The sequence below is a fragment of the Megalops cyprinoides genome, chromosome 17, assembly GCF_013368585.1.
Source record: "Megalops cyprinoides isolate fMegCyp1 chromosome 17, fMegCyp1.pri, whole genome shotgun sequence".
NCBI lineage: Eukaryota > Metazoa > Chordata > Actinopteri > Elopiformes > Megalopidae > Megalops > Megalops cyprinoides.
In genome coordinates, this window is record NC_050599.1 from 20,274,944 (window position 1) to 20,302,116 (window position 27,173).

General features: G+C 42.1%; 3 protein-coding genes across 4 annotated transcripts; 1 reads left to right on the top strand and 2 right to left on the bottom strand.

The window, feature by feature from the left end:
- The first annotated feature begins 3,467 nt into the window (after window positions 1–3,467).
- On the top strand, window positions 3,468–7,111 carry LOC118792461 (interferon-induced protein 44-like). Its single transcript, XM_036550316.1, has 7 exons — window positions 3,468–3,561; window positions 3,736–3,787; window positions 4,162–4,357; window positions 4,659–4,811; window positions 5,259–5,430; window positions 6,023–6,123; window positions 6,917–7,111. Exons 1-7 carry the CDS (start codon window positions 3,468–3,470, stop codon window positions 7,109–7,111), a joined length of 963 nt encoding a protein of 320 aa, XP_036406209.1.
- A 1,046-nt stretch (window positions 7,112–8,157) lies between these two features.
- On the bottom strand, window positions 8,158–15,489 carry LOC118792220 (cathepsin B-like). The gene is made up of 10 exons (XM_036550002.1): window positions 15,383–15,489; window positions 13,147–13,270; window positions 12,055–12,140; window positions 11,585–11,699; window positions 11,105–11,220; window positions 10,312–10,397; window positions 9,991–10,137; window positions 9,453–9,569; window positions 9,067–9,195; window positions 8,158–8,878 (listed from the first exon to the last, which is right to left on the bottom strand). The coding sequence occupies exons 2-10, from the start codon at window positions 13,267–13,269 to the stop codon at window positions 8,802–8,804; spliced, it is 996 nt and encodes a 331-aa protein (XP_036405895.1). The 5' UTR covers window position 13,270; window positions 15,383–15,489; the 3' UTR covers window positions 8,158–8,801.
- Window positions 15,490–16,642: 1,153 nt separating this feature from the next.
- fdft1 (farnesyl-diphosphate farnesyltransferase 1) lies at window positions 16,643–26,027 on the bottom strand. Of its 2 annotated transcripts, XM_036549732.1 has the most exons (8): window positions 25,791–26,027; window positions 23,724–23,821; window positions 22,493–22,676; window positions 21,786–21,914; window positions 20,892–21,083; window positions 20,113–20,289; window positions 19,505–19,657; window positions 16,643–18,745 (listed from the first exon to the last, which is right to left on the bottom strand). In XM_036549732.1, exons 1-8 carry the CDS (start codon window positions 25,887–25,889, stop codon window positions 18,521–18,523), a joined length of 1,257 nt encoding a protein of 418 aa, XP_036405625.1. In that variant the 5' UTR covers window positions 25,890–26,027; the 3' UTR covers window positions 16,643–18,520. The 2 variants fall into 2 exon arrangements, with proteins under 2 accessions (XP_036405625.1, XP_036405624.1); XM_036549731.1 differs by lacking the exon at window positions 25,791–26,027 and having other exon boundaries at window positions 23,724–24,153.
- Between the last annotated feature and the right edge of the window lie 1,146 nt (window positions 26,028–27,173).

Genomic DNA, 27,173 nt, shown 5'->3' on the forward strand with positions numbered 1-27,173 from the left:
ATTGCCACTTCTGATGTTATAACTGTTTGTATAGTATATAGTGAGCATTCAAAAAATAAGTTGCATGTATGTTCCTCACTCTTGGAAGCATGATCCAACGTCATGCATTTCTTTACTTAAAAAATTATTCTGTTCAATAAACATAATTTCATTCTGATAAACACTGCTAAACACTCCGTAAATCCTTCTACCTAAAATAAGATATAATCCAGAAACACTGAATGACAAGGAACTTAATCAACATGTTTTCAGATATCTCTTTTAAATACATCTATAAAATTCACCCATCTTTCATAGTTAAGGGTAGCTAAATATAACTCTACCGTTTATTTAATTATAGGCAAATTAGGCAGCGCATCTGGACATGGAGTCACCACTGGTTTCTATTGGCAGCACTTACAGTTAGGTCCATAAGTATTTGGACGGAGGCACAATTGTCATGACTTTGGCTCTGTACATCACCACAGTGGATCTGAAATGAAGCAATCAAGATGTGATTGAAGTGCAGACTTTTAAATCAAGGGGTTTAACAAAAATATATAAACCGTTAAGAATTACAGCAATTTTTATTCACAGTCCCCCCATTTTCAGGGGCTCAAAATTGTTATAATTTCAGAATGTAATTGTGAAATATTCCAGTTACTACACATTCAGTGCAAAATCTTGCACAATTTTGTTTGCTAGTCAAAATCTTGCCATTTCAATACTGTTGCAAGGGCAATTAAATAGTCAGGTTCATTTGGATTACATTTGGGGGTGGGGGTGGTTGGAGCGTAAAAACATGGATAAAGAAAAAAAAATGAAACAAATAACCAACCAGTAACAATTTGGGCTGACATGGGTCCCAGTGTTATCCAGCAGTTTGCCACAGTGTGCAAGTGAAGAGATGAGTTGACTACCAGTGCTTACATTTTCTTAAAGACTATTCATTTACTTGTTCAAGCAAAAAATAAAAAAAATCAACTAAATAGAACACAATTTCACAGATTGGGCCTGTATGCCAAATGGCAAATCTTCAGTCTCATATTTATGAAAAGCTGAGTATGGTTCCCTTGCCTATACCCTTTTCCAAATGACTGACACAACAAGGTTCAGCCTTACCCATCAGGATGCACAGAAGCCCTGATCTCGGATTTCCTTGAGGGTGGAACAATTGGGCCAGTGTTCCCTGGGATTGAAGTTCTTAGGCAGCTTAACATCTCCGGCGTACTGTACCCTGCAGAGGGGGGTAAGGGAGACAAGGCAGTGAGCAACATGACGAAAAACACAATGAGCTTCACAGTGGAGCTCCCTCTTGTGTGAGGGACTGTAGCGAAGGGCGAGAGCAGTCACCCCACCCAGCCTCGAACCCGGGTCTACGGGGTACCAAACATGCAACTTTGACCACAACACCAAAGAGCCAGGCAGTCAGAGTGCATACTCAACCATAGTGACGGCACTCCGTCACACTGCCCTCCCCTTCGGGAAGCACGCCCATGCACTTCACGTACCATGGTGTCCCTCACGCATTCTCTTGCCGTACTTCTCCCATCCCAGGGTGCCCCACTCACCAGTGCTTCACCCATCTCTGGGGTCCTTCACGCACCAGGGTTAACTGAACCTGGGGGTACCTCATACGGCTCACACACCGGGCACACCTCCAATGGCCTCGCGGCAAGCCATCCCACTTCTAACACCATTTGTAGCAAAGGGCGAGAGCAGTCACCCCACCCGGCCTCGAACCCGGGTCTACGGGGTACCAAACATGCAACTTTGACTGCAATGCCGAAGAGCCAAGCTCGTTGGTATGGCAGTCAGAGCGCATACTCAACCGTAGTGACGGCACTCCGTCACAGGGACACTGGGGTGCCAGACACTGGCCTTACAATTACTACTCATCATCTATCACAGCCAACGAACATTACGCTTTTCAAGAGAAACAAACAGTTAATGTAATTTACCATTACATCGTCATCACAGAAGTATTCATACAGAATATAAGCATGAAACAGTGTGTTCTGTCTTAACAGGATGATACCATAATGACGTTATGCTAAATTGCTACTGAACACTCTATAAATCCTCCAGCCTAATACAAAAAATAATCCATAGAGACTGTATGACCATTGATTATAATGGGAGGTGCTGGGATATCCCTTTTAAATCCATCCAAAAGCAACTTTAATAGCAAAGGATAGGTGAATATAACTTTGTAATTTTGTGAACACAAATCATACAGTTATCCTTTTTCTTGTGGAGGCTTACATCACACTGTGGTTTTGATTGAAAGTACTTGGGCTGGGCCATCGGATGACATTCTATAATTGCATTGATAAGGAAATGTATTAAAAGAATGGATTAATGGATTTTTGGTGTATTTATACACGTGTGTATTCATTTTGTGATTTCACCTTTTGTTTGATTATTAGGCTGCTTATTTTGCTTTATTTTACATTTTGGGAGTTCTACATGACTTCACTTAGAAAAAATGTAATGTTCACAGCATCTAATAAGGAATAACTGAACAGCCAAGAAAATAGGCCTACTAATATATATGGCTGAATGGATGATATCCATTTATTTTGAAAGTGTAGCTATATCCAAATGGAATATCAGAGAAAAACAAATTTTTCTGGTTATAGTTTTAAAAGCAAATATTTATACATACTTACTGCATGCATACCCTGTATTTTTGAGAAAGTTGTCAAACGGGATGTGGAATCTCTTTGCTTTATATTAAAGGGCAGTGTATAGTCTCTATAACATAAGACTTTATTAAATGTCATTAAAATTACATTCGATACACTTTCATGAACGTTTCAAGTTTTGAAAATATTTGAATCTTTAGTAATACATGTCGGGTTTTTCACTCACATTGCTGTTTTGAAGTCAGCATGGATATTTAAGGATTTAGTCTTCAATGCTGGGCGTGAAAGAGTTTCGTTTTCCACGAAAGTACGCTTTCGATTTAGATGAGTAGAATCCCCACTGACAGCACACCGACAGCAAGGGAACTTTTGATGGATACTACCAAGACAGGTTGTCTTTTTTTAGTTTGACAGCTTAGCCTATTTCTTAATAGCCTGTTTTCTGTCCCATCTGTCATGGATTCTGTAACTTCTAGACTCGGCTTGGAAAGAGAGAGGCAGTTGCGAAAGCTGTTTCCAGAACCAGTGCATTTCTGTCTGCTGTACAAGGGAAGTCAGCATGGATTCGATATTGGGAGTTTAAAGCAGAGAGTTGATAAGCAGGGGAGGTTTGTCCTTATTGTGTATTTAGAATCGGGAGCGGTGCGGGGAGGTTATCTCAGCAAACATCTTCCAAAGCACGGAGTACATTGTGATGATAGCGAAGCATTCCTCTTCTCGGTGAACGAACGACATGCAAGCCAGTTTCCAGTCAAGGCTCACGGAAAAGCGTTTTTCTATACTTATATGACCAGTTACTCGTTTGGAAAATGTCTGCAGTTATTCGAGGAAAGGAGCAGGATGTATGTAAGGTCACAGTCTGACGACATTTACGGAGACGTATGGACAGAGGAAAAGGCATACTGCGTGGAAGTAGAGGTGCATCGCGTGCAAGGTAAACCCGACTCATGCCACTTCATTTTTAACAAGCCTGAAAATCCTCTAAAGCCAGAGCAACATTAAATTTCAACAGCGAATAGCGTAAACCTAGAACAATTTTACCAAGGTGCTGTAAAATATGAATGTAAAATAGTACTACATTACAACTGGACTTTTTGCTATCTTTCAGATGCAGAAGACTTACTGTTCAGCCCATGGAGGGAGGTGAGCTGGACAGAGAAGTAAGTTGAGAATTTCGCTTACATTTTTGTCAAGGAAACATAAAGTAAATGTTTTATTTCCATTAATACTGAGGAGGGTGTATTATTTGCCATAAGATAACTTTCACTACAACCAGATTACCTTTCGAACCTTGTTGATCCTACATTCACATTACATTTCCTACTGTTTCTTGCTTAATATCCCAATTTGCAGGGGTCAATAGGAAATTAACTGCAGAAAGGCAAGCACCGCACGCAGCTGCAATTGCTAGTTATAGATTAAAAAAAGTTATAGTAAAAGTGATACTGACGATAGCTCTGTTCCAAGTGTAAGATCATCAATGTTAATGCTTGTAAATATATGCACACATTTCTCTACAAATGCTTATTCATAGGAAGAGAGAAGAATTGAGGGAGAATCTGACCCTCTATAAACCCTCCTTTGAGGCTCTGTCGAAGGTGCGGGTTCTGCTGTTGGGTCCAGTTGGTGCTGGGAAATCCAGTTTTATCAATTCCATAAGATCTGTTCTGTACAGACGTGTCTCTCTTCTGCCCATCATTGGCTCTGTATCAGAGGGCTTCACCAAGAAGGTAGAGTGTCCCTTTCTATCTCTTTTTCTCTCTATCTCTCTCTGTCTCTATCTCTCTCTCATACACACATGCATTTTCTGTTATTCCTTCTAGCCTTGATGTGTTGTTATTCTGAAGATGAGAGTTGATGAAAAGAACTCTTGGCTGTATGTATTCAAATTAAGCAAAAATGAACCACAGTACGCCTAATTGTATATGAAGTGAAAAACTGGTGTTACATTAGGTCTACTGTGAAGTGAACTGAAACATTTTAAGATCATATTGTCTATATATTGTCAACCCTCTTCCCTGTCCCTCCCAGCTGAAGTGCTATGATATCCGGGCAGAGAAAGGTGGCCAGCCCACAGCCTTAACTCTGTGTGATGCCATGGGGTTTGGGGACAGCGAGGGGACTGGTATGACCCTCCACGACACGCTGGCAGTTATCAAAGGCCATGTACCTGAGGGACACAAGGTATTCAACATGTCACATAAAATAATCTACATCAAAATTCCCTGTGTATAACAGGACCCCTGTCACACTGGACATGAAAACTTCTTTGCTCATAGATACTTCATTATACAGGGTGTGTATATACCCGTTACAACTAATGGACAAAATAAGTAAAGCAAGAAAAAATCCACTGACATAGCCTAATATTTTTGGCTAATTTACAAAAAATGTAAATTACACTCTGACTAGTTTTAATGTAAGTCATGTGATAATTTGACTTTGTTCTGTTCTGGGGCCCCACAAACATTTTGTTATTCTCTGATTTTGCAGAATTTGTAATTATGATATTTCAGCTTGTGCCTGCCATTTTGTAATTACATTGTATCTATTGATGTATTAATTCATCTGTTTTGATTGATCTATTCTGTCTCCTTTCTGGATGCATCTTATTAACATGTGTCATACCAGTTTCAAAGTGAAGCCTCCATCAACTTCAACACGCCTGGCTACCGCCAATCACCAGCAATGGAAGACACAGTCCACTGTGCCGTGTTTGTTCTGGATGCATGCAAAGTGTTGTCCTACAGTGAAAATCTGGAGAAGAAACTAAAGAAGCTTCACAGAATGATCTCAGACCTGGGTGAGCATAATGGACGTTTATAAAGTGCACTAGCTGAAGAACTAGGGAGTGGCCATTGTGGCTCAGTTGGAAAGGTGTTTTCTTTTGATGCAGGCTGAGCCTTATGGCCCAGGTTCAAAACTGGCCGTGTCATTCTCTGATAATGACAGGCATCCCACAGCAGCAGAACAAGATGGGCTCTTCACAAGAGGGATAGTGATGAAATAAGTCAGCCCAGGCTTCCTCATGGAACTGCTCTCAGCCGCTTAATTCAGATTGAACTCATTTGGTGTTGACTGATCCTAAATATTCCAAAAGTGTCCTTGCCACTTAAGGATCAGATGGATTTGTCTTTTGAAATTGGTGTTACATGAGGTGGGTTAAATGTAAAATAATGGGTAAATTCATGTCTCTTTGTTCAATCAAAATGCAGTACATATTGTCCATAGCTCTGAACAAATACTCCGGGAGGGCTATTATAATTTTTTTGTAATATAATTTAACAAAAAAAACATTTTCATTCATGTGTTACTAAATGTGAGGACATTTTTACAGTTTCCAAATTTAAGTGCTCAGTGCCTGACTGTAAAATTTCTCCCTGCCCCCTTGCCAGGGATCCCCCATGTGGTCCTGCTAACCCACGTGGACCAGGTGTGCCATGCAGTCCAGGAGGATGTGCAGTATGTCTACACCAGCCGCATTGTGCAGGAGAGGGTAAGGACACTGGGGCGCCTCTGTCTGTGCTGTGTCATTTCTACACAGCTCTTACCTCCCCATGCCAACAAAGACCTCAGTTACACAGCTGCCATGAGTAAATGTCATATAGGGGATGAATTTCTGTACATCAAAAGAAATTAGATCCAATGTGATGAATCTAACTGTGCCCAATAATTATAAATTACTTATATATTTTTGGTGTTTTAATACAATGTTTGTTATTACTTTAATATGATGGGTAAATAATCATGCTTTTAAGCATCAACATAAAAACAGGTGACATTTTTGTGTGAAATTATTTTTTGTAAGCTCTAAACCCAACAGTTGTCAATGTCTTGAATTGAATGGAGAGGGTATGGACACTGGGGCGCCTCTGTCTGTGCTATGTCATTTCTGCTCGTCTGTTAGCGTAAATCCTCATGCCAACAGCGATTTCAGTTATGCACTTGCCATAATTAAATTTAATTTAGGGGATGACTTCCTGACCTGGGTTCATTGTTATACAGAACACATTGTAGAATTCGATGGTGCTCAGTAAGTACATTGACCTTAGTTTAACGTTTACTGCTTATTCATTTAACGAAATAAAGTAATGCAGGCTCTCAAGACTCCATTTCACATGTTGAGGAAGATCTATAGTGAGATTATTTTGAAGCCATTTATTTTCTTACACAATTGTTTTGATGCATACCTTGAATTATGACTGAAGTAAAAGTCAAGAGAAGTGAACTGTCAGAAATGAGTGTTTCTATTATTTACCTTTATTTTACATGTTTTGTGTTTGCCACAGATGCAGAAGGCAGCAGAGCTGGTGGGCTTGCCACTGTCCTTTGTGTATCCGATAAAGAACTACGCCAGTGAGGTTTCAGTGAACTGCAATACTGACATACTCCTGTTGAGCGCAGTCAATCAAATCCTGCAAGCTATCGATGACGCATCTGAGGACTACCCATCCGCTCCGCAAGAAGCAGAGACCAAGCGCTAAGCCCAACAAACATTTTCACATATATCAGAAACCCTGTAATAGTTACTTTTTGCTTATGTAATCAGGGCAGGCATATAACACAATATATGTTATTGCAGAAGAGCGCTAATGTGAATCACTGTGCTTGATAGCATAAGATACCACTCACTGTTAGTCAATGGTACTTCATTTTGGGGGTTGACTTACAACTAAGGAATGAGTGATAGTTGATCAGTTTATCAGTTTGCTTTTAATCAGTAGGTTGGTGGTTAAATCACTGAACCGCAGGCCAGGCCTTTTTCTGTGCCGTCTGTGCATGAAAAGCTGTCTGTAATGAAAGCTCCCATATGAGCTCAAATAGTGTAAAAAAAATCGGGTGCAGAAATACAAATTGCTTCCTCTGATGTTGTGCCTGTTTGTATTGTATACTAGCCTTCAACTAATGGGTTTAGTATATGCTCCTTGCTTATGGAAACATGGATGTCATGCAACACTTGACAAATTATTTTGTTCATTAAAGTTTCCTTTATAATAGACATAAAGTACTTGCATTGTAATGTGATGTCCACAGCATCAGCAATAACTGTAACAGGTATTCAAAATGTAATTTCCATGCACTAAGTGTGAAATACTCTAGTTACTACACATCCAGTGCAGAATCTTGCACAATTTTGTTACTGTTTGCCAGTCACAATCTTGCCATTTCAATACTGTTGCAAGGGCAATGAAATAGTCAGTTTCATTTGGACTACATTTGGGGCTGGGTGCGGTTGGAGCGTAAAAACATGGCTAAAGAAAAAAAAAATTAAACAGATAACCAACCAGTAACATTTAGCGCTGACATAGATCCCAATGTTTATCTAGCAGTTTGCCACAGGAAAGTACAGCTGAGGTTCTGAGATTGAAATGTGGTAATGCACCTGGCCTAAAACTGACTTTCCCTCAGGACTGGGATAAGGGGAGTTGTGCTTATGAAAATCTGAAGCCAGCTGAGACTGGATAAAATATAAGCAATTGGGAGGGGGGGTGACTTTGTAGACTTTTACAAATTACACAAGAGCACAGACTTTCAGTTCAGTGGTTTATTTAACGCATCACCTTTCCATCAGGTTACTTCTGAGCTGATCATGGCAAAGTAAAACAGCCAATTTAATGCACATTACATACATAATTACACTGCCAATTTTTTCCAAAGTTTATTTCCACCTTTCACAAGTTATGAAAAACACACAAACCTGAGGTGCTCAAAGATGTCAGTTATAAAATTCAAAACAAACAAACAAAAAAACACGTTTAAAAATTGGTTTATAGTGCACCATTCTATTCAACTACTTACTGGCTTTGTGATTGTTCATGGCTGGCCAGCAGGGGGCCCCATTTGCAGAAATCACCACCTGTGCTCTGTACTGTTCTTTGAGAGCACAATGAGAGAAACATCCTAAGTCCGCTCTATCCACAAGGGGTTAACTGTGACACACTCCTAAGAGGCTGCAGTCACAGATGTTCAATCAAAGTGAGTACTTTTAAAAAAAGAAAAAAATCCCCAATATTCATTAAAAGTCATCTAGCAGCAGCAAGTGGACAGCACATAACTATGGAAGCCAGATATGAAGACTGGAGTGCATCAAATGACTGAAAGCCCCTCTCCTTTAGGAAACGGGATTGGCTGTGTCACACACTCAGCAGGGAGCGACTATCAGATTAAAAGGTCCTAGTTTCGGGGGATTCCAGCCACAATCTCAGACTCGATGCCACAGTGGTCCTCTCCGCGCAGGATTTTGAAGTACCCTGAAATAGACCAGCAAGTCAAGTAAACCTGGTTGATTACGGTTTATTTGAAATACAGTTCTCAGTAATCCTCAGTAAAACTCAAACACAAAGCTCAATAGTCCTAGAAAGGAATCTGGCCATATGTACCCCTGAAGCCTTAAAACCTTTGGGTTGTACCATGAATACCCACAGGGACCGGCTCTTACCGTTGTCTCCCCAGTCAGTGTTCCAGGAGTTAGCAGCCAGCCAGTAGGGGGTGCCGTTCTCCTCTCCCCAGCCCAGGATCTTAATGGCATGGCCACCCAGTGCAGAACCAGTGACGTGTTGATAGACACCTGCAAATATGAGGAAAATCTGGATTAGTCCACCTAACCACACCCATTAAAGTCAATGGTTTGTAGAGATATCTGAAGAATGCAATTCTTGAAGCATGCTCCAGCACAAAGCATACAGGTCTTTGTATTAAATAAAACCAAATACACTCAACACTGCCCTTATTGCTCAATGGTGCCCGCACTATAGTAGTGTTTTAAAACCTCTTGGGAAACCACAGACGTGAGACCTGAAAAGAACTATGTGCACGCAAGCTCACCAGTCTTGTACAACAAAAAGTCCTCATAGACTGTGAAGGCGCCCTCTACTGGACCGTTCTTGTAGAGCTCGCTCATGATCTGCTGCTGTTCAGAGGGAACACTGTAGGACCGCTTTCCTGCAGAGGGGTGGGGCAGAGTCATAGGGAGGAACAGAGAGGAGGTCCATCAACAGGTTTCAAATAACTACAGCATGTTCAGTGAATTCTGCTGTTCAAGATTCACAAAATCCTTTGTGCAGAGCCAGGTTGATTTCAAGCAAGTTAACTGTGCATTATATCAATGGTAATACTTCGATCCTTATCACTGCATTGGCTGTTAGCTGGCATAGCATGAGCTAACTGTTTCCACAGTAAAGATTTAAAGAAAAAAAAAATCTAAGTCTCTGAGTCTAACAAGAAATTTTACACTCAAAATACGAGATAGCCACCAAGTCACAAAGCTGCCAGAAGTTTAACCGAAGGCTTCTGGCAACCAGCACACCCACGCAGTAAATGACAGGGTTTCACTGCGTTTGCCCAGTCTGCTCCAGTGTCTTACCGTAGTGCTTGTCCTGCTTGTAGGAGGGGCTGTATCCCTCCTCGCACTGGGTCAGGCACCTGGGTGTGTCTCCGCCCTCTCCGGTGCAGGGGGGTCGCGTGCCGTTCACATGATGCTCGCAGGGAGGGATGGAATAGGGACGGCAGCCTACACAAGCACATTCAATTACACAAGGAACAGTATACCATAAGACTTACCCCTACGGAATGTTATACTTAAGGGGCGTCTGCTTAGAAACATTCTTCCAGTGTAGAATTACACTCCTGCTCTGCAAATAGTCTTCTGGGGTAATGGATGCCAGCTTGCAGCTCGAGCACTCACCAACATGGGAGTCGTACAGTCCTCCAGACACCAGCCCCTCTGATGTCCAGTAATCCCAGGCAGCAGAAGGGTAGCCTCCATTGCACCTGTACAAACAGGCTGAGTGAGACACTATAATCCGTTTAAACTAAAGGCCACACACTGTTCAACTTCCAGGGCACTACTGTATTACTTCACTGGATTCACTGTACTTGGGCCTCTATTCAGCAACCTGAATGCACTATCCATACACTTCTGTTACTTTTTCAGTTTCTGTGGTGTATCAGATACCCAGACAGCTGTTTGCAAAGATGAAAATGCTTCAGCATACTAACTTAATCAGCAAAATGGTTATTCTATCCACAACGTTCATGTACCCAACTCCAAAATCCGCAGGTGTGCAAGTCAAGAGACAAATTGCCAATCAGTGCCCCCATTTTCCTAAAGACCATTCATTTCATTGTGGAAGCAAGTGAAAAACCAACTAAATGGAACTAAATAGAGATAGAACCTGTGTGTCAAAATGGTGACTCAGTCTCATCTTCATGAAAAGCTGAATATGGTTTTAGGAATGTAGTTACTGAAATTTTTTTGTGACTGTTTGTAGCGAAGGGCGAGAGCAGTCACCCCACCCGGCCTCGAACCCGGGTCTACGGGGTACCAAACATGCGACTTTGACCGCGACGCCAAAGAGCCAGGCTTGTTGGTATGGCAGTCAGAGCGCATACTCAACCGTAGTGACGGCACTCCGTCACACTGTTTATGACCTAAAGGCGCATGTTATGACTAGAACTGTTCCCACACAGACACTAACCCCATGCCACAGTCAGAGCAGCAGGTCAGCAGGTCTTCGGAGGAGATCTCCACGCTGATCTTGCCGTTGCTGTGGATGCACAATCGGTCAGAGATGGCCTCAGCTGCTCCAAAGGCCTGTCAAACAGGGCATGAGATCAGGGTTACACATGGGGAGCCACAGGGTGAAGTCCACGAGTGGCCTCACAACACTGACAAGTATTTCATCAGCAGTTCCACATTTTAGTTATAGGCAAGGCTCCATTATGGTGGCATTAATCTTTGCAACCCGTGGACACAGGACACTAAACAACTTTGCAGTAATTTGTAGACAGAACTGACATGATAGGATCACACCAATACTACTTTTTGATGTCACAAAGCGGCACAGCCGAACTCAAAGGGCATAAGCACACAAGCACAGGTAATACAGCGAGGGGATAGAGGCATGTTCCCTTGGCTGTACCCTTTTCCAAATGACCGGCACAAGGTTCAGCCTTACCCAGCAGGACCCACAGGAGCCCTGGTCTCGGATCTCCTTGAGGGTGGGACAATTGGGCCAGTGTTCCCTGGGGTCGAAGTTCTTAGGCAGCTTACCATCTCCGGCGTACTGTACCCTGCAGAGGGGGGTAAGGGAGACAAAGCAGTGAGCAACATGACCAAAAAAAAAAAAAAAAAAAAAATCAATGAGCTTCACAGTGAATTTCCTTCTTATGTGAGGGACACTGGGGTGCCAGACACTGGCCTTACAATCCCTACTCCTTACCCCTTACAGCCAATGAACATCATGCTCTTCAAGAGACAACAGACAGTGCCCTAAACGACAGTGCAAATGGGCCTCATTTGTGCTTACCCACCACTGAAATTTCAGTAATCTTGACCGTAATACAAAAATTGTACCTTGACCGTGAAGGGAAAGGAATTAAAGGGTCAGCAGGCCCCTCAGTGTGTGGAATTGTTTCAGAGACTCACATGACCGGGAGCTTGGGTCCTTTCAGCAGAGTTCCACACAGCCGCTTCACGTAGCTGTAGTCGACGTTGTGGAAGTTGTGCCCAGCCTTGAGGGAGAGAGGGCCACATGTCCAGGATCACAAACACCGTGAAGACAAACCCGTCACATGGCTAAAACCTGCCTTTCCCCCTTGTTCTCGAGCTACATTTCCATCGGACCCGGTTTATGTGGCACACAACATTGTTTGAAGGCGGCCATTCAAGCAAGGGTCACATGCGTCATCATACAGTTATGCAGATGACTAAAGGGGGCACAGCAATACATTTCAGAAAAAAAAAAAAAAACCTATAAAGCTTCTCTGCTCCAAAATCTAGGTCAAGTAACACATTCAGACACACCGATTACCCTGATAGTGCATCACAGACAGCAAAAGACTCACTGCAAACCACAGGCACCACATTCAGCCACCCATTTCATGTCGAGTTCTGCCACAGTAGGTTTTGAATTATATGAAGGAATGTGCAAGTGTGGCTGTGAAGACATGCCATTCTGCTTGACTGCTGTTCCAGAGGCTTGGTTCAAACAAAGATACTTTAAAAGCTCTCTGCAGAGCTTCTTTAGAAGTGTGCAGCAAAGTAATGCAGGCTAGGGGATGGGCTAGGATCTGATCAATTCTACTGCAGCAATTACAGACAAAACAAAGACAGCAGATGTCTTATAGCAGGGATGGGCAAAGTCCAGGTCTTGAGGATCAGAGTCTGGCAGATTCTATTACTTTTGAATTAAAACCCATTAACACCTCACCCAAGTTAAATGAATACAGAAGGAAAACCACACACCATGGCCCTACATGTCTAGAAATAAGATAAGAAATACTTTATTAATCCCGAGGGAAATTTGAGTGTCACAACAGCACCGCCCAGCACAAATCAAACACAACAATAGAATAAAATAAAATAGAAAGGTTGTGTTTGATTGACAGATGCAACAATAGAAGCTGCCCCTTCCAGTTCTCCCTTTAGTATCAAAGTGTTGTGCTGCAGATATGAAGAAACCTGCCACTCATTTCCTGGATCGGAATCGCTTCCGAGATGCCACAGCGACAGACTTACTTTCCACGTAGTGTTGACTTTGTTGATGTAGTTGACCATTTCATGCGACAAGGGAGAGAGGCGTGGTCTCGCCCAGCAGATTGACAGGGCCGAGAGAAAACAGAGGAAGGCAAAGCGCCGCATTCTGAAAGGAATGAAAAACAAATGGCACAAATGTCAACATACATACTGAAATATATAAAATATACACTGAAACAGTACATGTAGTTCAGCCAGGAAAATCCTGAAAATTTCCCAACTACGGAGTGCTGCAACCTCCCTGACGGGAATCTCAGCTGTAAATCTATACAATACGGAAACCGATTGTGCCCCAGTTTTATTTAGCCTGTAAAACTTTATGCAGAGAACCACATCAATGCAAAAAATATCCAGACCGTATAACCCCAAGTAATGCATAAATGTTACCACTGGAGAGTGGAATTCCACTCACTCAGACGCAGTAAGAGGTCTGGTTTGAATGCCAAAAGCTCACCACTTAGAATGCCCTTAGAAGAAAACAAAAACCCTCACTCAGGTCTCACTTCCTGTTCCCTCCTGTGACTCAAAAGCAGAGTGTGAACCAATAGTGCATTAGTGAAACGCGATCTCCCCATCTCTCAGAGAATCGACACCTCCTACATTAAGTGGAACATCAGCATAGAGGACTGCAACTCAACTGCACTGTGGTTTTAGGTACCATCCTTTTGCTAAAAGCAGGCAACCAAACATAATCAAAACTCCCCATATTTTCAGATGTCAGTGCTTTCACATATATCTGCACGGTTTATACTAAAGATTTCCATTCTGCCTTTGTCTTACACAATACAACACAACTCAATGGTGAGTCAGACCCTGTCCGCAGGCACCAACCCGCTCATTTTTGAGAAGTGCGCATTGGTGCTCCACACGACTCATCACACCATCTGTAACATGCTGACTGCTTTGAGAGCGGAATCTGGCGTTTAACCGCGAGCAGCGTAAGAAGAAGTGAAATTACCGCCTCTGACCATACCTAAATCTATTTTAACCACTTCACCTAAACTGAATGCTCTGACAAAAGTCAAGACTACACTCTCTTTTAGGCATCAAGTACGCACATTTTTCTACACATTTAACGGATCTAGACTTAAGGCCTGTGGAGTCTAATGGCAAGATGTGAGGTAAACATTTTTGTCAAACTAGTTTAGAACCAGTAAAAGCAGTAGCATGCTACAAAAGTTAGTTTTGTGTTGTATAAATGACAGCAACAGGAGTAGCAAAGAAGACATTCTGAGACTAAGGTACTGAATTTCAAATGGGGAAAACAAGTTCACGCATGTCCTGAGTAGTGTGTGAAATGCACCTGCGATTTCAACTCAAATTGATGTCAACAGCAGTGATTTGATATTCTGGAGACAACCGAATCCCTTTTCCTGACAACATCTGAGTTTGTTTTTTCCAGACAGACATCCTGCATTCCAATCAGATACTGTGGTGATACGAGAAATGAAAGCACTCTTTAGTAACATTGGGTTTCAGTTACTGGAGCGTAATGTAGAGCTCTTCTTTTAACGTGTGCTGTCAAGCAGATAAAATAATGCGCTTCTTTAAATTTCCACACTAGGTACACTAATGAAAAGTCACAAAACAAAAGGCCAAACTTGCAGCAGCTTGATTCCATACAAATGCAGTTATTGCGAAACCAGTCACGAGGACACATACAGTTGTCAGATCTCAGCGCAGATTTATCATACATATATATCGTCTCGTCAGCTACATGGACCATTTCAACATAACCACAAGATAATAGTCATACGTTAGTTTAATTGCAAACTGTAGCCTTGATCTCTAGCTACCGTGCCCTACCAAACTAGAGATCAGCCAAGTTAGGAGTCACGCGACCATCCGTGGCATATACATTGTCAATACAATAATCCGTTAGCAACGCTTGCTTATGTTATCTATGATGATCCAAGTGCAGTTAGCTAACTAGCTAGCACACACCGCAAGTGCGGCGTCCTATTTAGCTAGCAAGCAAGCTGCCCACGTCTATTTTCGGATACCTGGATAGCGATTTGACATGCTAGCTAACGTTAACATTTTCCCAAGGCAATACAACTCAGCTAGAAGGCCAACTCCAATGGGATACACCCATAAAGTTTGTTGACTAGCTACGCTAGCTGCTGACATTCGATGAACTGACGGCTCTAAATACATTCATTTAGCTACAAAGGTAACAAGTGTTCTGTCAAACATGGCTCCTCTTCAGTCACAGTACCTGTATCTGTATTTGCGATTGACGAGACCAGCAGTTCACCCACGTTGTCCTCTCTGTTTCGCCTAACCTGACAGTCTCGATTTCTCTTTATAAGAAAGCTCCGCAGCCTGTCACATGACCAGTCATATGGGTCTTGATCTGATGACTCTCACGTGATTCGCGGACCTCAGCGGTTAAAAAATAACATAAGTCTTTACTAACGCTATGTTCGAAACTCGAAAAAAATATTTCTAATCAGAGTACGTGCATACTTGTCTGTGGTCTGTTTGTTTGCGCTTAAGTATGATTTTTAAAAGTTTTTTGAAAATCATAATTTCTGTGTATGGTGATAGGCTAGTTGGTGTGACGTCTCTGAGGTGTCACGGTCCCTTATTATCCTTTAGCTCAAGCAAAACATACAATTGACATCAAACAGTGCCCCAGTAACTGCATAGGTATAGGTATGTATGTGTACAGTTAAAAGGAGACAACCATAAAATGCTCTTTTGTAACCGTTGTAATAGGATGACTGTAGGGAAGCTTTTGCCTTATCAGCACAGGTGTTGTTTGGTCTTTGGTCTCGAAATCTTTCTTGTGGAAAATTCAATTTAAGAATTACCAGGACTGTAACCCTTCTAATTAGATAGTTCTCTTGTCCAACAGTGTTTCAGTACAGCTGCAAATGTGTTTTGGGAGAGGTGATGTGTATTACTCCAGATAGTATGTGTGTTTAGCAGTATTTTTTTTCTTAAATCCAAACATTGATACAATTGATTATAACACTATACATGGGTGTTGTTTTGTCATTAAAAACATTATTTTTGTGAATCACCGGACTTAAACACAGTATAACATTATAACTTGTCACTTCCTCACTGACAGCTTAATAAAAAAAGGAACAGGTGTCAGCCAAGTTCCTGTTATTTTCCAGAGTATACCATTATGTAATGGTGCGTGATCACAGATCTTAGATCAGCACACTCAGTGATGACTGTGTACTTCGGCTTCACCATGACAATGCCCTTCAACCAGATCAGACTGCCTTACACTGCCATCTAACAATCACATGATCTGTTAAAATACTTTTTTATTCACACTGCATATATTTCTGCCATGAAAAATATGCAGTTCTATTCAAAATTCCATTACCTGATGCTTTTTTCTTACCATTTCTCAGATTGTCCCTCAGTGATATGCATTTTTACCCTTACAGCTTAAGCTGTACTGTGGAGGCATAAAAAATTAATAAACTATAAAAATGTCAAAGAAGAATTGCTTGCATTTATTGTTTAATCAATTATGTACAAATCAAGATCCCGCATTGCATGGCAATATTAATTTGCCACCCTGGTTATGTACAAAGTACAATCCTTCTTGCTTTAACACAGCAAATCTCTGCAGTTAGAACACTTAGCAGCCAAAGTGTGCTGCAATTGCTCTAACTGCCTCCATGTTATGCACAGTAGTTATTTGTTTGTCTGTTTTATAACTTTGTGATCTTAAAGGGTAACTTCATCAAAAATCTAAAACCGAATATGTTCCTGATCTTGCAGTTTGGTAGTGACGCATATCAAGAAAGCAAGAAACTGCTTTCACAGCAAGGACATCACATTTCCTTCCACAATTTTTTTGACAACGACATCCACACGACATGTCCCCTCTCTTATTCACAAGCAATGAATAGGCAATTTATTTGCAATTCACTGAAACAAGTCACTTTATTTTTCCAGTCTTTATATGTGCCCTCAAAGCATGTACACAAGTGACTGTTCTGAAATATTTTAGCCATTCATTTTGTCATCGAAAGGCTTACATTTTTGAACATTTTTATTGTACAAAATTTCACTTTTCATTTGCCCCCAGTCCCCAGAATGCACTATGGAAGCAGTCACACTACTTCAGCCTGTTAGCGTAAGGCTAGCGCACAGCTACAGCTAAAACAGGTATACACCCCAACTCCATGCAGAGCCACAAAACGTAGTGTACGTAGACTAATTAAAGTTTGGCTGTGTTAGGAGTTTGTTTACGAAGTTAAGTAATCAAGAACATTTGTTCTTTAAATGGATACCAATGCCAATTGTAAATGTAACCTGCTGCCATCCAGAGAGAGAAAGAAGTGGAGCAACGTGCTCTGGAACTTGTATGTGGATTAGATCATGTTTTTAATCACCAAAACAAATCAAGTGCTTTTCAATATGGATGCATATGACATCATAGTGAAAGTGAGGAACAATATATTCAATTTTAAATTTGCACTGAAGTTACCCTTTAACTCTTACAATGGAAACAAAAATTTAAACAATACCTATGGCTGAAACATGACTGCTAGTTCACCTTATAATTACCTTCCATGTATATGTATTTGGAAGATGAAATGATTTTGTTGTTTCCTCAGAGACAGTGTTTTGTTGGGCACACATTAAGTCAATGGCCCTTTCAAGACTGATTTATAAATGCTTGCTGCACCCAGAAGAGGTGCATTTTAACGCATGAAGCAAAAGCACTGGGTTACAGAAGTTAGACAGAAGCATGGTTTACATGGTGTATGAAAGCAGAACAGAACTACCCTCACATGACACCCAGAATATCTTCAGAAAAGAAGTGCTTTGTGCTTTGTGACTGGATCTGCCTGTCCACAAGTGGTGCACCCAAGCTCCACTGTGTCTAAGTACTCTTCAAAAGTGATGCTTTAGCGAGCAGAGTTGTTACAGGTGTTTCTTACTTCAAAAAACCTTTCCAAAGCTATGTGAACCACCTCCAATCTGCTTACATTAACACAGAAAGGAGCTTATAATTATGACAATAATCGATAGTTTGTCAAATTTAAAATGGCAATCCCTCACAACCCTTCTGTCATTCTCCCTCACAAGAACTGACCTCAGGTGCAAGAAAGATAAACAGAACAGGACTGTGGTCATTTTCATTAGAGGGTTCCAGAAAGGAGAACAACATGCTGGCCAGTGCAGGTGACTGAGGCCGAGGGAGGTGAGGAAAGTATTACAGAAAGCAATATTGACTACTGCAAACTGCCAGCGAAACCCCCTACAATGAGACCTACAATGACCATCACGAGTGGGTGTGTCGGAAACAGATGATGTCAGGTGGCTTCCTAGGGGCCCTTCTGAAGGCCCTGTCAGTCTGTGTGCCACTGGCCCCCTCTCAGTGGCCCTGCATGTCCGTGGAGCCTGAGGCCTGTCCCGTGGTGGCCGTGAGGTACTGCCAGCTCACAGCGGCCAGCAGCATGGCAGCCGACAGGTACATCGGGGACAGGTGGTGGGCGCGGGAGGGGAGGGTGTCCTGGGACAGAGTCTTTTCGCGGATCACCTCCAAGATCAGTAACGTCTTGTCCCGAGTTGGGTCTGTGAGGGACACCTTCTGTAGAATCTGGTGAGGGATTAGAGAGAGACTGTGATGTCAGAAAATGCTGCCATTATTGCAAGTAATTGCTTCATCCACTTTAAAGTTCTATACCGATCAGCATGTTGATCTGTGGGTGCCTACAATCTGACAGCAATATTTTTGAGCAAACTGTTTCATTTATTCATCACAACCAGAAAAAAAGAGCAAGATCCTTTATATTCCACCTAATCCTTACAGAACATGAAACTCGTTTAATAAATGTGATGTAACTAATGTTAGTAGGGATAAGAGAGCTTTGGTTGTTATTAGTTTCTTGCCTGAGGAGCAAACATAAGTTAAACACCTAAATTATTAAAATCAAAAAAGTAATAATCAACACTAGATTGCCCAACAATCATGTATTAGATTACTGATTTTAATTAATCAGCTAGTTTTGCCACCAGCAGTTATGCCTGAATATTATGAAAACCCTCAGACACAAAGATGGAGTCCAAAGAGGAAGAGTGTGTAAGGGGATGATGAATAGGCCTTGTCAAGATGAAGCTTTTTATATTGTCCACTTGCCTATATTTTTCATTTATTGTTTTATTGCAGCCTACATGTATATAGTAAACCTGAAAGTCACCCTGTATAGAGTTGATTGCTGAGTTATGTAATGATACAAGCAACACAAAGATATTAACACCAGTGCCAACTTCACAATAACACTAACCCTAAATATACTTATAATCATAAACTACTGAGACTAATACTAATAATAATCTCGCAGCAGGGGAGACCCACCTCCTGGCTATACTGAGAGATGATGGCCCGCACTGCACCCATGTTGGTGGCCTGCATCATGAGAGTAACAGCCTGGCCCTTGCGGATCTTCACCACTCCCTGGAACACCTGGGGGTTGTTGTAACATGCAGACAGTGTTGCTATCGCCATGACCTGGTCAGATAGAGGAAAAACAATGCACAGGTTAGTAACAAAAATTACTGTTATTATTACTATTACAGTATCAGTGATTCTTCCTCTCTTCAATTTGTTTCTAAGAAAATTAAGATGAATGTTTACTTTGAAAATTCCTACCAGGGGTTTGATAGTGTTGAATAGACTGAATGGATATTTTATGAAAAAAGAATAAGAAAAGATCCCGCATTAAAGAAACACAACAGAGCCTCTGCAGTTTGCTTTGTTGCGAAGCTTACCCAAGAAATCTATGGGTATTATAGTATTTACTGACGACAGACTGACATATCCTCGAATGCTAGCATGCGTCACTCAGAATTTCTCCCTGTTAAAAATCCAAGCAATCCCTGATCGTTGAAAGTTCTGCGAATAAATTATTCAAACCATTCATCTAAGAGCATTTTAAAAAAGTGAGGAAGCACCCAAGCCCCTACCTGTGGGATGGCACAGAAGTTGAAGACGCTCTGGTTGCGGAGGCGTGTCAGGTAACTGATGACGTCGGGGACGTGGCGGAGGGCATCAGTCACCAACATGTTGAGGCAGGCCAAGGCGGAGTCCAGGTGCTGTGGCTTGGCGAGGTCCTCCAGCTGGGCAGCAAACTGACTCCATGCCTAGCACAACATGCCACATGATGTGAATTCACTTTTAAATCAATGACTCAAAGTTAACGTGTAATTAACATGTAATATAGCTTATAGCAACTTCAAGGTGCTTTTCCATAAAACCGTTCATCTCAATGATTATTAAAAACTACTAAACAAACTACAAAATTAAACAACAAGCACAACCAGCTGGCTTGTACTCTGTAAATAGCATATGGAGTTTTATTCAGTTCTAGTCAAGGAGTCATTATGCTCTGTGAAATCTAGCATGCAGGCTGACTTTTTTAAGTATTGCTGTTGAAGGTCATATACAGTAATCCTCAGAGATGATGCCATTTATACATTCTCATTGGGTGCAGCCTTCATCTGCCTTGGGCCTTTGTAGTAAGCAAAGACATGTTAGCAGCTGTTACCATAAAATAAACTGTTTTCATCTTTGATTTACAGTGCATATGCTGTAGTGTTACCAAACACTATTAAAAAAAGGCCATAATGGGTTCAAGACTGTCATGGCCCCTTAAGGTAGTCCAGACTGGTGTACACCAAAACATGTAGCAACTGTGACAAGGCTGGTGGTGAACGTACAGCCAAACTCAGGCTTTGAGGCCTACCTCCTTTGGCCAGAAGGCCCGCCCCTCCTGCTGGTCCTCCAGGTAGTCTCGGATGATGTTGGTCTTCTGAAGGAAGAGGCCCATGGAGTTGGCCAGCTCAGTGTCCCGTCCCACCTCAGGGTCCTCCAGCTGGGAGGCGGAGAAGAGCCGGGAGAGGCCGATGCCCACCAGCCCGGCCACATAGTGACAGTACTGTGAAAGACAGCCAAGACGGGACACTGCTCAGAACCAAGAGCACACACCGCTGTACAGGACTCAGGGACTGATCTTCTGCCAGGTTCCAGAGTCACCTGGCCACCTGTGTTCATGTTCTCAGCATGGGTGCCATCTTCCTTTTAATTCCGCTTTAATGCACTTCATTAGTTGCACTTCATATCAGTCACATATACAGAGCGCTGAGGGATTGTTGCATAAGCTCACATTGAACAGATATTTATGCTGCACTTTGCTGCCTCTGTCATTGCTTCCCCTGACTAGAGATGGGCAGTTTGAGCTTCAGAAGTGCTCCACAAAAGAGAAAAACATTACACCGAACTCAAGAAAATACTACATACCTTACAACACATCACTTTTCTGAATCACACTTACACCTCGTATTAAATGCAGCATATTTATAGAATGACTATCACGAATTGAATATTTTATATTGACATGTTTTTATTGTTTAAGCAACACTGATTTAATGCAACGTTTTCCAGTTTGTATATGGGGTGACTAACACCCATGTGCAACAGAGTACATTTATAAGCTAGATGGCTCACGCCTCTGTGTCGCAAGTGATTGGCAGACAGCCCTGGCCTTGCTGTGGAAGTTCCATAATATGACATGCACAAAGCGCAGGCTCTAATGTCATGCAAGTCAGCACCACCAGGCCGTGTGAACCGCGTCCGATACCTTGTCCCACTCCTTCAAGGACCCCACTTTCTTCTCCAGGAACTCAGCCATGCCCACCCCCATGCGGTGGCAGATGTCCGATATCACATCCCGATACTCCTGGCCCAGGTTCCGGAACTCCACGGAAATCTGCAATGGAAAAAAAGGGAGCAGTGAATCTACACCTGTGCCACAAATGCAACAGATTAACTGAATCAGACAGGCACTGACGGAAAAGATACGTTTCCAATGGAAAGGATGGAACTTTGTTCAATTGATACATGTAACCACAGACACTTTTCACGCTATGTTGTTTATGTGAACTGTGTGGTGAAGCAAGATACTTCTCCATGATCACATGGGTATAAGGGTGGAGGAGAGGGAAGAAAAAGAGGACAGAAAAGAGGAAGAAGAAAAAGGCAATAACAAGATGGTGGAAGAAGAAGAGGGGGAAGTAAAAAAGAGCACTGTAATGCTACTCTGTAACTTGTTTCTACATCCAAAGTATCTTGCATAAATTGGACACCTATTCAACCCTCACCCAGCCCAATGGTAGGAATTTAACTAGGTAAATAAACAACCTCACACATTGACACAGCACCGGTGTCAGCCTGCCTGATATCTGAATTCACAGCCCTCTCCTGACTTTCTGCACTCTAACCGCTATACCACACTGCTTTCCACATCGACCACACACAGTCACAGGCCTGTGACCGCGAGGCACTGACCGTGGGGAAGTCCGCCAGCACCTGCCGGTCCTTCTCCCGGCTCTCCATGAAGCGCCACTCGGCCTCATACAGGAAGCTGTGGAAGTTGTGCAACATGGGAACCTTCTTGTCCAGCGGGATGCTCATGTCATCTTCCACCGTGTCCAGGGCCCGCAGGACCAGGTAGAAGATGCAAACCGCGTGACTGAAATAAGAGACGTGGAAAAGTCCTGTAACTCAAGATCTCTTATTCTCAAGGATTGCTAAACTTACTTCCAAAAAGTGAGTTCCAGAAACGGTAAGAGTACAGCAAAACAGAACAGATGACAAGGCCACCTACTGCCAAAGAAAGCTCTTTCAACACTTGTGACAGAAACTACATGCTTCTACAGCATATATATGTTTTCACCCAATAATTTCAACTATTTTCAAATGTCTATGTGAACCCAAGCCACATTATCAAGTGTGAAGAATCAAATAATCGTTACATTTTAATTAAAACAAAAAACATCTGGAATGTTTTGTTAGCAATTGTTTACATAAATGTATGTAAATCACAAACTAAATCCCTTATATTCTTTTAAGCACAGTAATGTGTCAAATTTGCACGGCGATATTCCGAACGAGTGAAATACAGGTGCAAATGAGAAATATTGCCTCGTTATTATTCTTTGCTTATGACTTTAATCTCAGGCGTAAACATTAATAGTACTCTGTGCCGACCTCATCTAACCTATGTGGGCGTAACCTTAGCCTACCATGGAGGTTTCACTGTCGAAGATTTGCACTCGAAAACTGCTGCGTCGCTTTTGTAAACTGTACCGTTGCCAATTTTAGATACGGCTACAGCTCAACATGAGCGTTAACAGTAGTGTGTAGTAGTCTGTAGCTACTGACACCATTCGATATAGCTAGGTCACATCAGTTCACCCACAACACAGTCCAGCTATAAAATGCTCTATTTGCACAACGTTTCAATGTAAAAAGCAATGTGCATTAGTCCTAAAGTGTGAGGACACAGCATTATATTCATGTTGCACGGTCACGTTAATTCAAGGTCAAAGACAAAAATATCTCAAGATACTATGCTGAGCAGAGTTTTAAAGTTTTAACACAGATTGATCAACAAAGTTTGCACACAGCTGGCAATTTATCTCGCTGTCGAGCAATATCGTAGTTATGCGTGCTGCTGTTTACTAATTTAAGACACGCCCCACTGTTAGAAAAGTTAATCGAGGCAACGAAAACTTACCGCAACTCTCCGTCGAGCGCCTGAATTACCGCTGCGAAACTCCGACTCGTCTGGTTCAGGTAAAGGTAACACGTTTTCAAGCTCTCGCTCATGGATTCCTGGCAGGAGAAACACAGGAACACGGGGTGACGGTAAGAACCAGCGGTTTTGACGGCGTTCGGACGGGCGGCCCAGCAGCCTTCCGGAGCGCCGCGCTCGCCCAGCCGCCCAGCGAAGAGCATGGGACGCGCCGCAGCTACAGGACTCCGGGGAGGGACGGAGAGTGTCCGTTTGATCACCAAGAAGGACACTGTACTCTTGCAACAGGGTCCAGCCATGTGGACACCCCTCCCATAGGCCACGCTACTAGAAGTTAGTTTTTTTTTTTTTTTTTTTTTTACAATTCCTTCATTTCAAGCAGTTGCGCCATATGTGGACGCTGTTCGCTGTGTGGCACAGCGCACATGTGAGTTGAAAACAATCCTGACTACGCCTACTTTCCTTCTTTAGCAGCGTGTAATAGCAAATACCAGCCACACACCGGTGTTTTACTGCCATCTACAGATGCGGAGTGTGGATGAATTCAAAAAGTTACCCCGCAGCTGTAGAAAATGAGAGAAATATTTGGCATCCCTCATAAATACAGTAATTAAATCATAGCCACATGTGATATCTGACTCACCTTACCAAGTATTTCAACAACTCAACTCTGTTCCAGAATCCTCTCACTTTACACAGTTAGTTCTAGTTTCTACAATATATTTTCCTCACTCGTGCAATGAAAAACGCAAAATTAACGTAAACTCCTCCAGAAGATTCCCTTGAGAAATATCTCCTAGAGGGCCCAAACAAATTCAGAACCTGCACGCTCCGTTAATCAAGATCATTCCGTTTCGATTTGCACGCTCGTCATAACACAAATTAGTCGATTGAAAGGGGATCTGTTATACTTTGGAGGAATTATTTTTGTCTACACTGTGCTTATAATTAGGCCTATTTATTCAGAAACAGAAGCGCATAGGCTACTATTACAACGTTGTCCAAATCTAATACCAAATACCATGTGTGTCACATTCTATGTAGGCTACACATCGTGTATTGCGCATAGGCTGACCCCTAGTGGACAAAAGGAGGAAAACCCGCTGTCTATGACGTTGTCCACTACCTGATGATACTGTCGCAGCTAATCCGACTATTACTGTATGACCCCGTGCTGTTCTTTCAGCACCAGGCACGGGCCGGTAACTGACCACTAAGGTGGCCTTAAATCCAAATTCCCACGCCAAAAACTCCCCCCTCCCCCCATTCCACAGTTTAATATATTCTCCTCATTGTATGAACTCATTTGTCAGTAATGGACGGCAAATTTCCGAACGGTAAATCATATAAATGTGTAGGCCGTCATTAGGCTATATCATGCTGTTAACGCCTACACGCACAACACCGTAGATTTAGATACTTAGTTACTTGAAACATCTCTCTGAAGAATGACAAGAGACTGTCTAATTAGGTCAAAGAGATATGTAAAAGTTAGGATCAGGGATCAACCTGTCAAACATGCGCACAACGTAATTTCCCACAGTGAAGCCACAAAGCTCATTATATAACTTAAATCCAGCCAATCAATTCGATATCCACACTTCATTTCTTGACCCTGACCACTGCTACGGTCATCATAAAGGTATTACTTGTGTTTATAATGTGAAGCAACACTGCAAAATATATATGCAACAAAACAGTGCCGCACCGGTCAGAATGCCGTCTACCATGTTGTCCCAGAAACGAACAGTATAATCGGATTGTGTAGCTGCTTGCCTCCACACAGACATTGCTGCACAAAACGAATTGTGCTCAGACGGCATGAATTAGCTACCGTTTCCTTCATACTCTCACTTTGTAACTTCTGCACATCTTAAGCAATACGGGATGTTTGATTCTGCAGGAAACCGCTCCCAACGATGTCTTTTTTGGTGTTAGTAGAAACAGAAATACTATTACTCCTGCAGCTAGCCACTTAAAATCAAAACGCACCTTCTTGTAACTATGAAAACACAGAAAATGTGTGATGCTAGACAGCTATCTACTTACGTAGTCCAACTTGGGCATGACAGTACGACAGCCGCCCATTTTAAATTTGAAAAGGTTGTATATCTCCTCTGGATGGCCTAGCGATTTTAGGATATCCATTTTTTTTGTCCTCTCTGTGTCTGTAGCTACTTTGCTTCGTCGAGGATGCTAGCCCTGTCTCGTTTTCCGTATGAGGTAGCTACAGTGAAGTCTTTGCGAGCGAGCTTTATTTTTTTCCATTCAAACATCACGCTGTATGAGGAAGCAAAGGGCCGGCCCCCTGAAACAAAATCCCCTTCAGTCAACTGACAACGTCAGATCGACTGACTGTCGCGATTGGTTAATCGTCATGGGCTCAGGACAGAGTGACCAATCAACAACTACAGTGGCTGGTGTGACGCTCCGCCTCGCATGAGGTGGGCAGACTTTGCAGAAGCAGAGTCGTTTATTGGACCGGTGTGTTCTCTCTTGTTCCCTAGGGGTACAGGTGTTATGGTGACTGCCTGCTTATACTGTATCTTTGCCGTAGGGGTAAACTACAGTAACTAGCCGAACAAGTCCAATGTACCTCGTTAGTAATGTATTTTAAAGCCTTTCCGGTTTCGTAACACTGCATCTGGAAGTCATGCGTCTCATTGTGACTGTTGGATTCATGAACATTGTTCCACTTCGCAGTGAATTGGGGACTACGTCATGGTGTGGAAGTTCCATAAAATGAGAACAAAAATCTCCACCGTTTTGAGAGACAGCAATTTTTTTGCATATGAGACATGATAGGCTTTCACGTTCACAACGAGAAGTTGTAAGAGTCCGTCCTGACACCGTGCAAAAAGGTAGCTACAGCAGAAGATTATTTACATCCAATGTCGGCTTTCACTTCCTTTTCGTGGATTCTATTTTTATTACATCTTCAAACTCGTTTGAAACATCACACCTTATCGTACCTGCTTGACATTTCAGCTCATACTTTTGTTAAAAGCTGATTGCACAGTAACACACCTGCATGCATGCACACAAATTACACTGAGTCTTCCTAAAACATCACCAATAACCTCCACCAATCAATGAATGAAGTACAAGTAATAAGCAATAGGCTTATATTATTCACAGAGAAGTAGTGAGTGATGGTATCATAAATAGTAAGCTATCTGACATGGGTGCCATGCTTACATTTAAGGAGTCAAGGAGTGATTAATTAGTAAATATATCAATTTGCCAATTTTATATACATATCCAAGAGAGCTCTTCATAATATCCCTTTCCAATGCAACATAAAGACAAAAAAGGTATGATGTGCGAACTTATTATGGACTGTTATTTGTACCATTCTGAATCAATAACCAATGAGTGCATAATAATCATTGAAAGCAATCAGTCATCCTATATCAATGCAAACCATTTCCA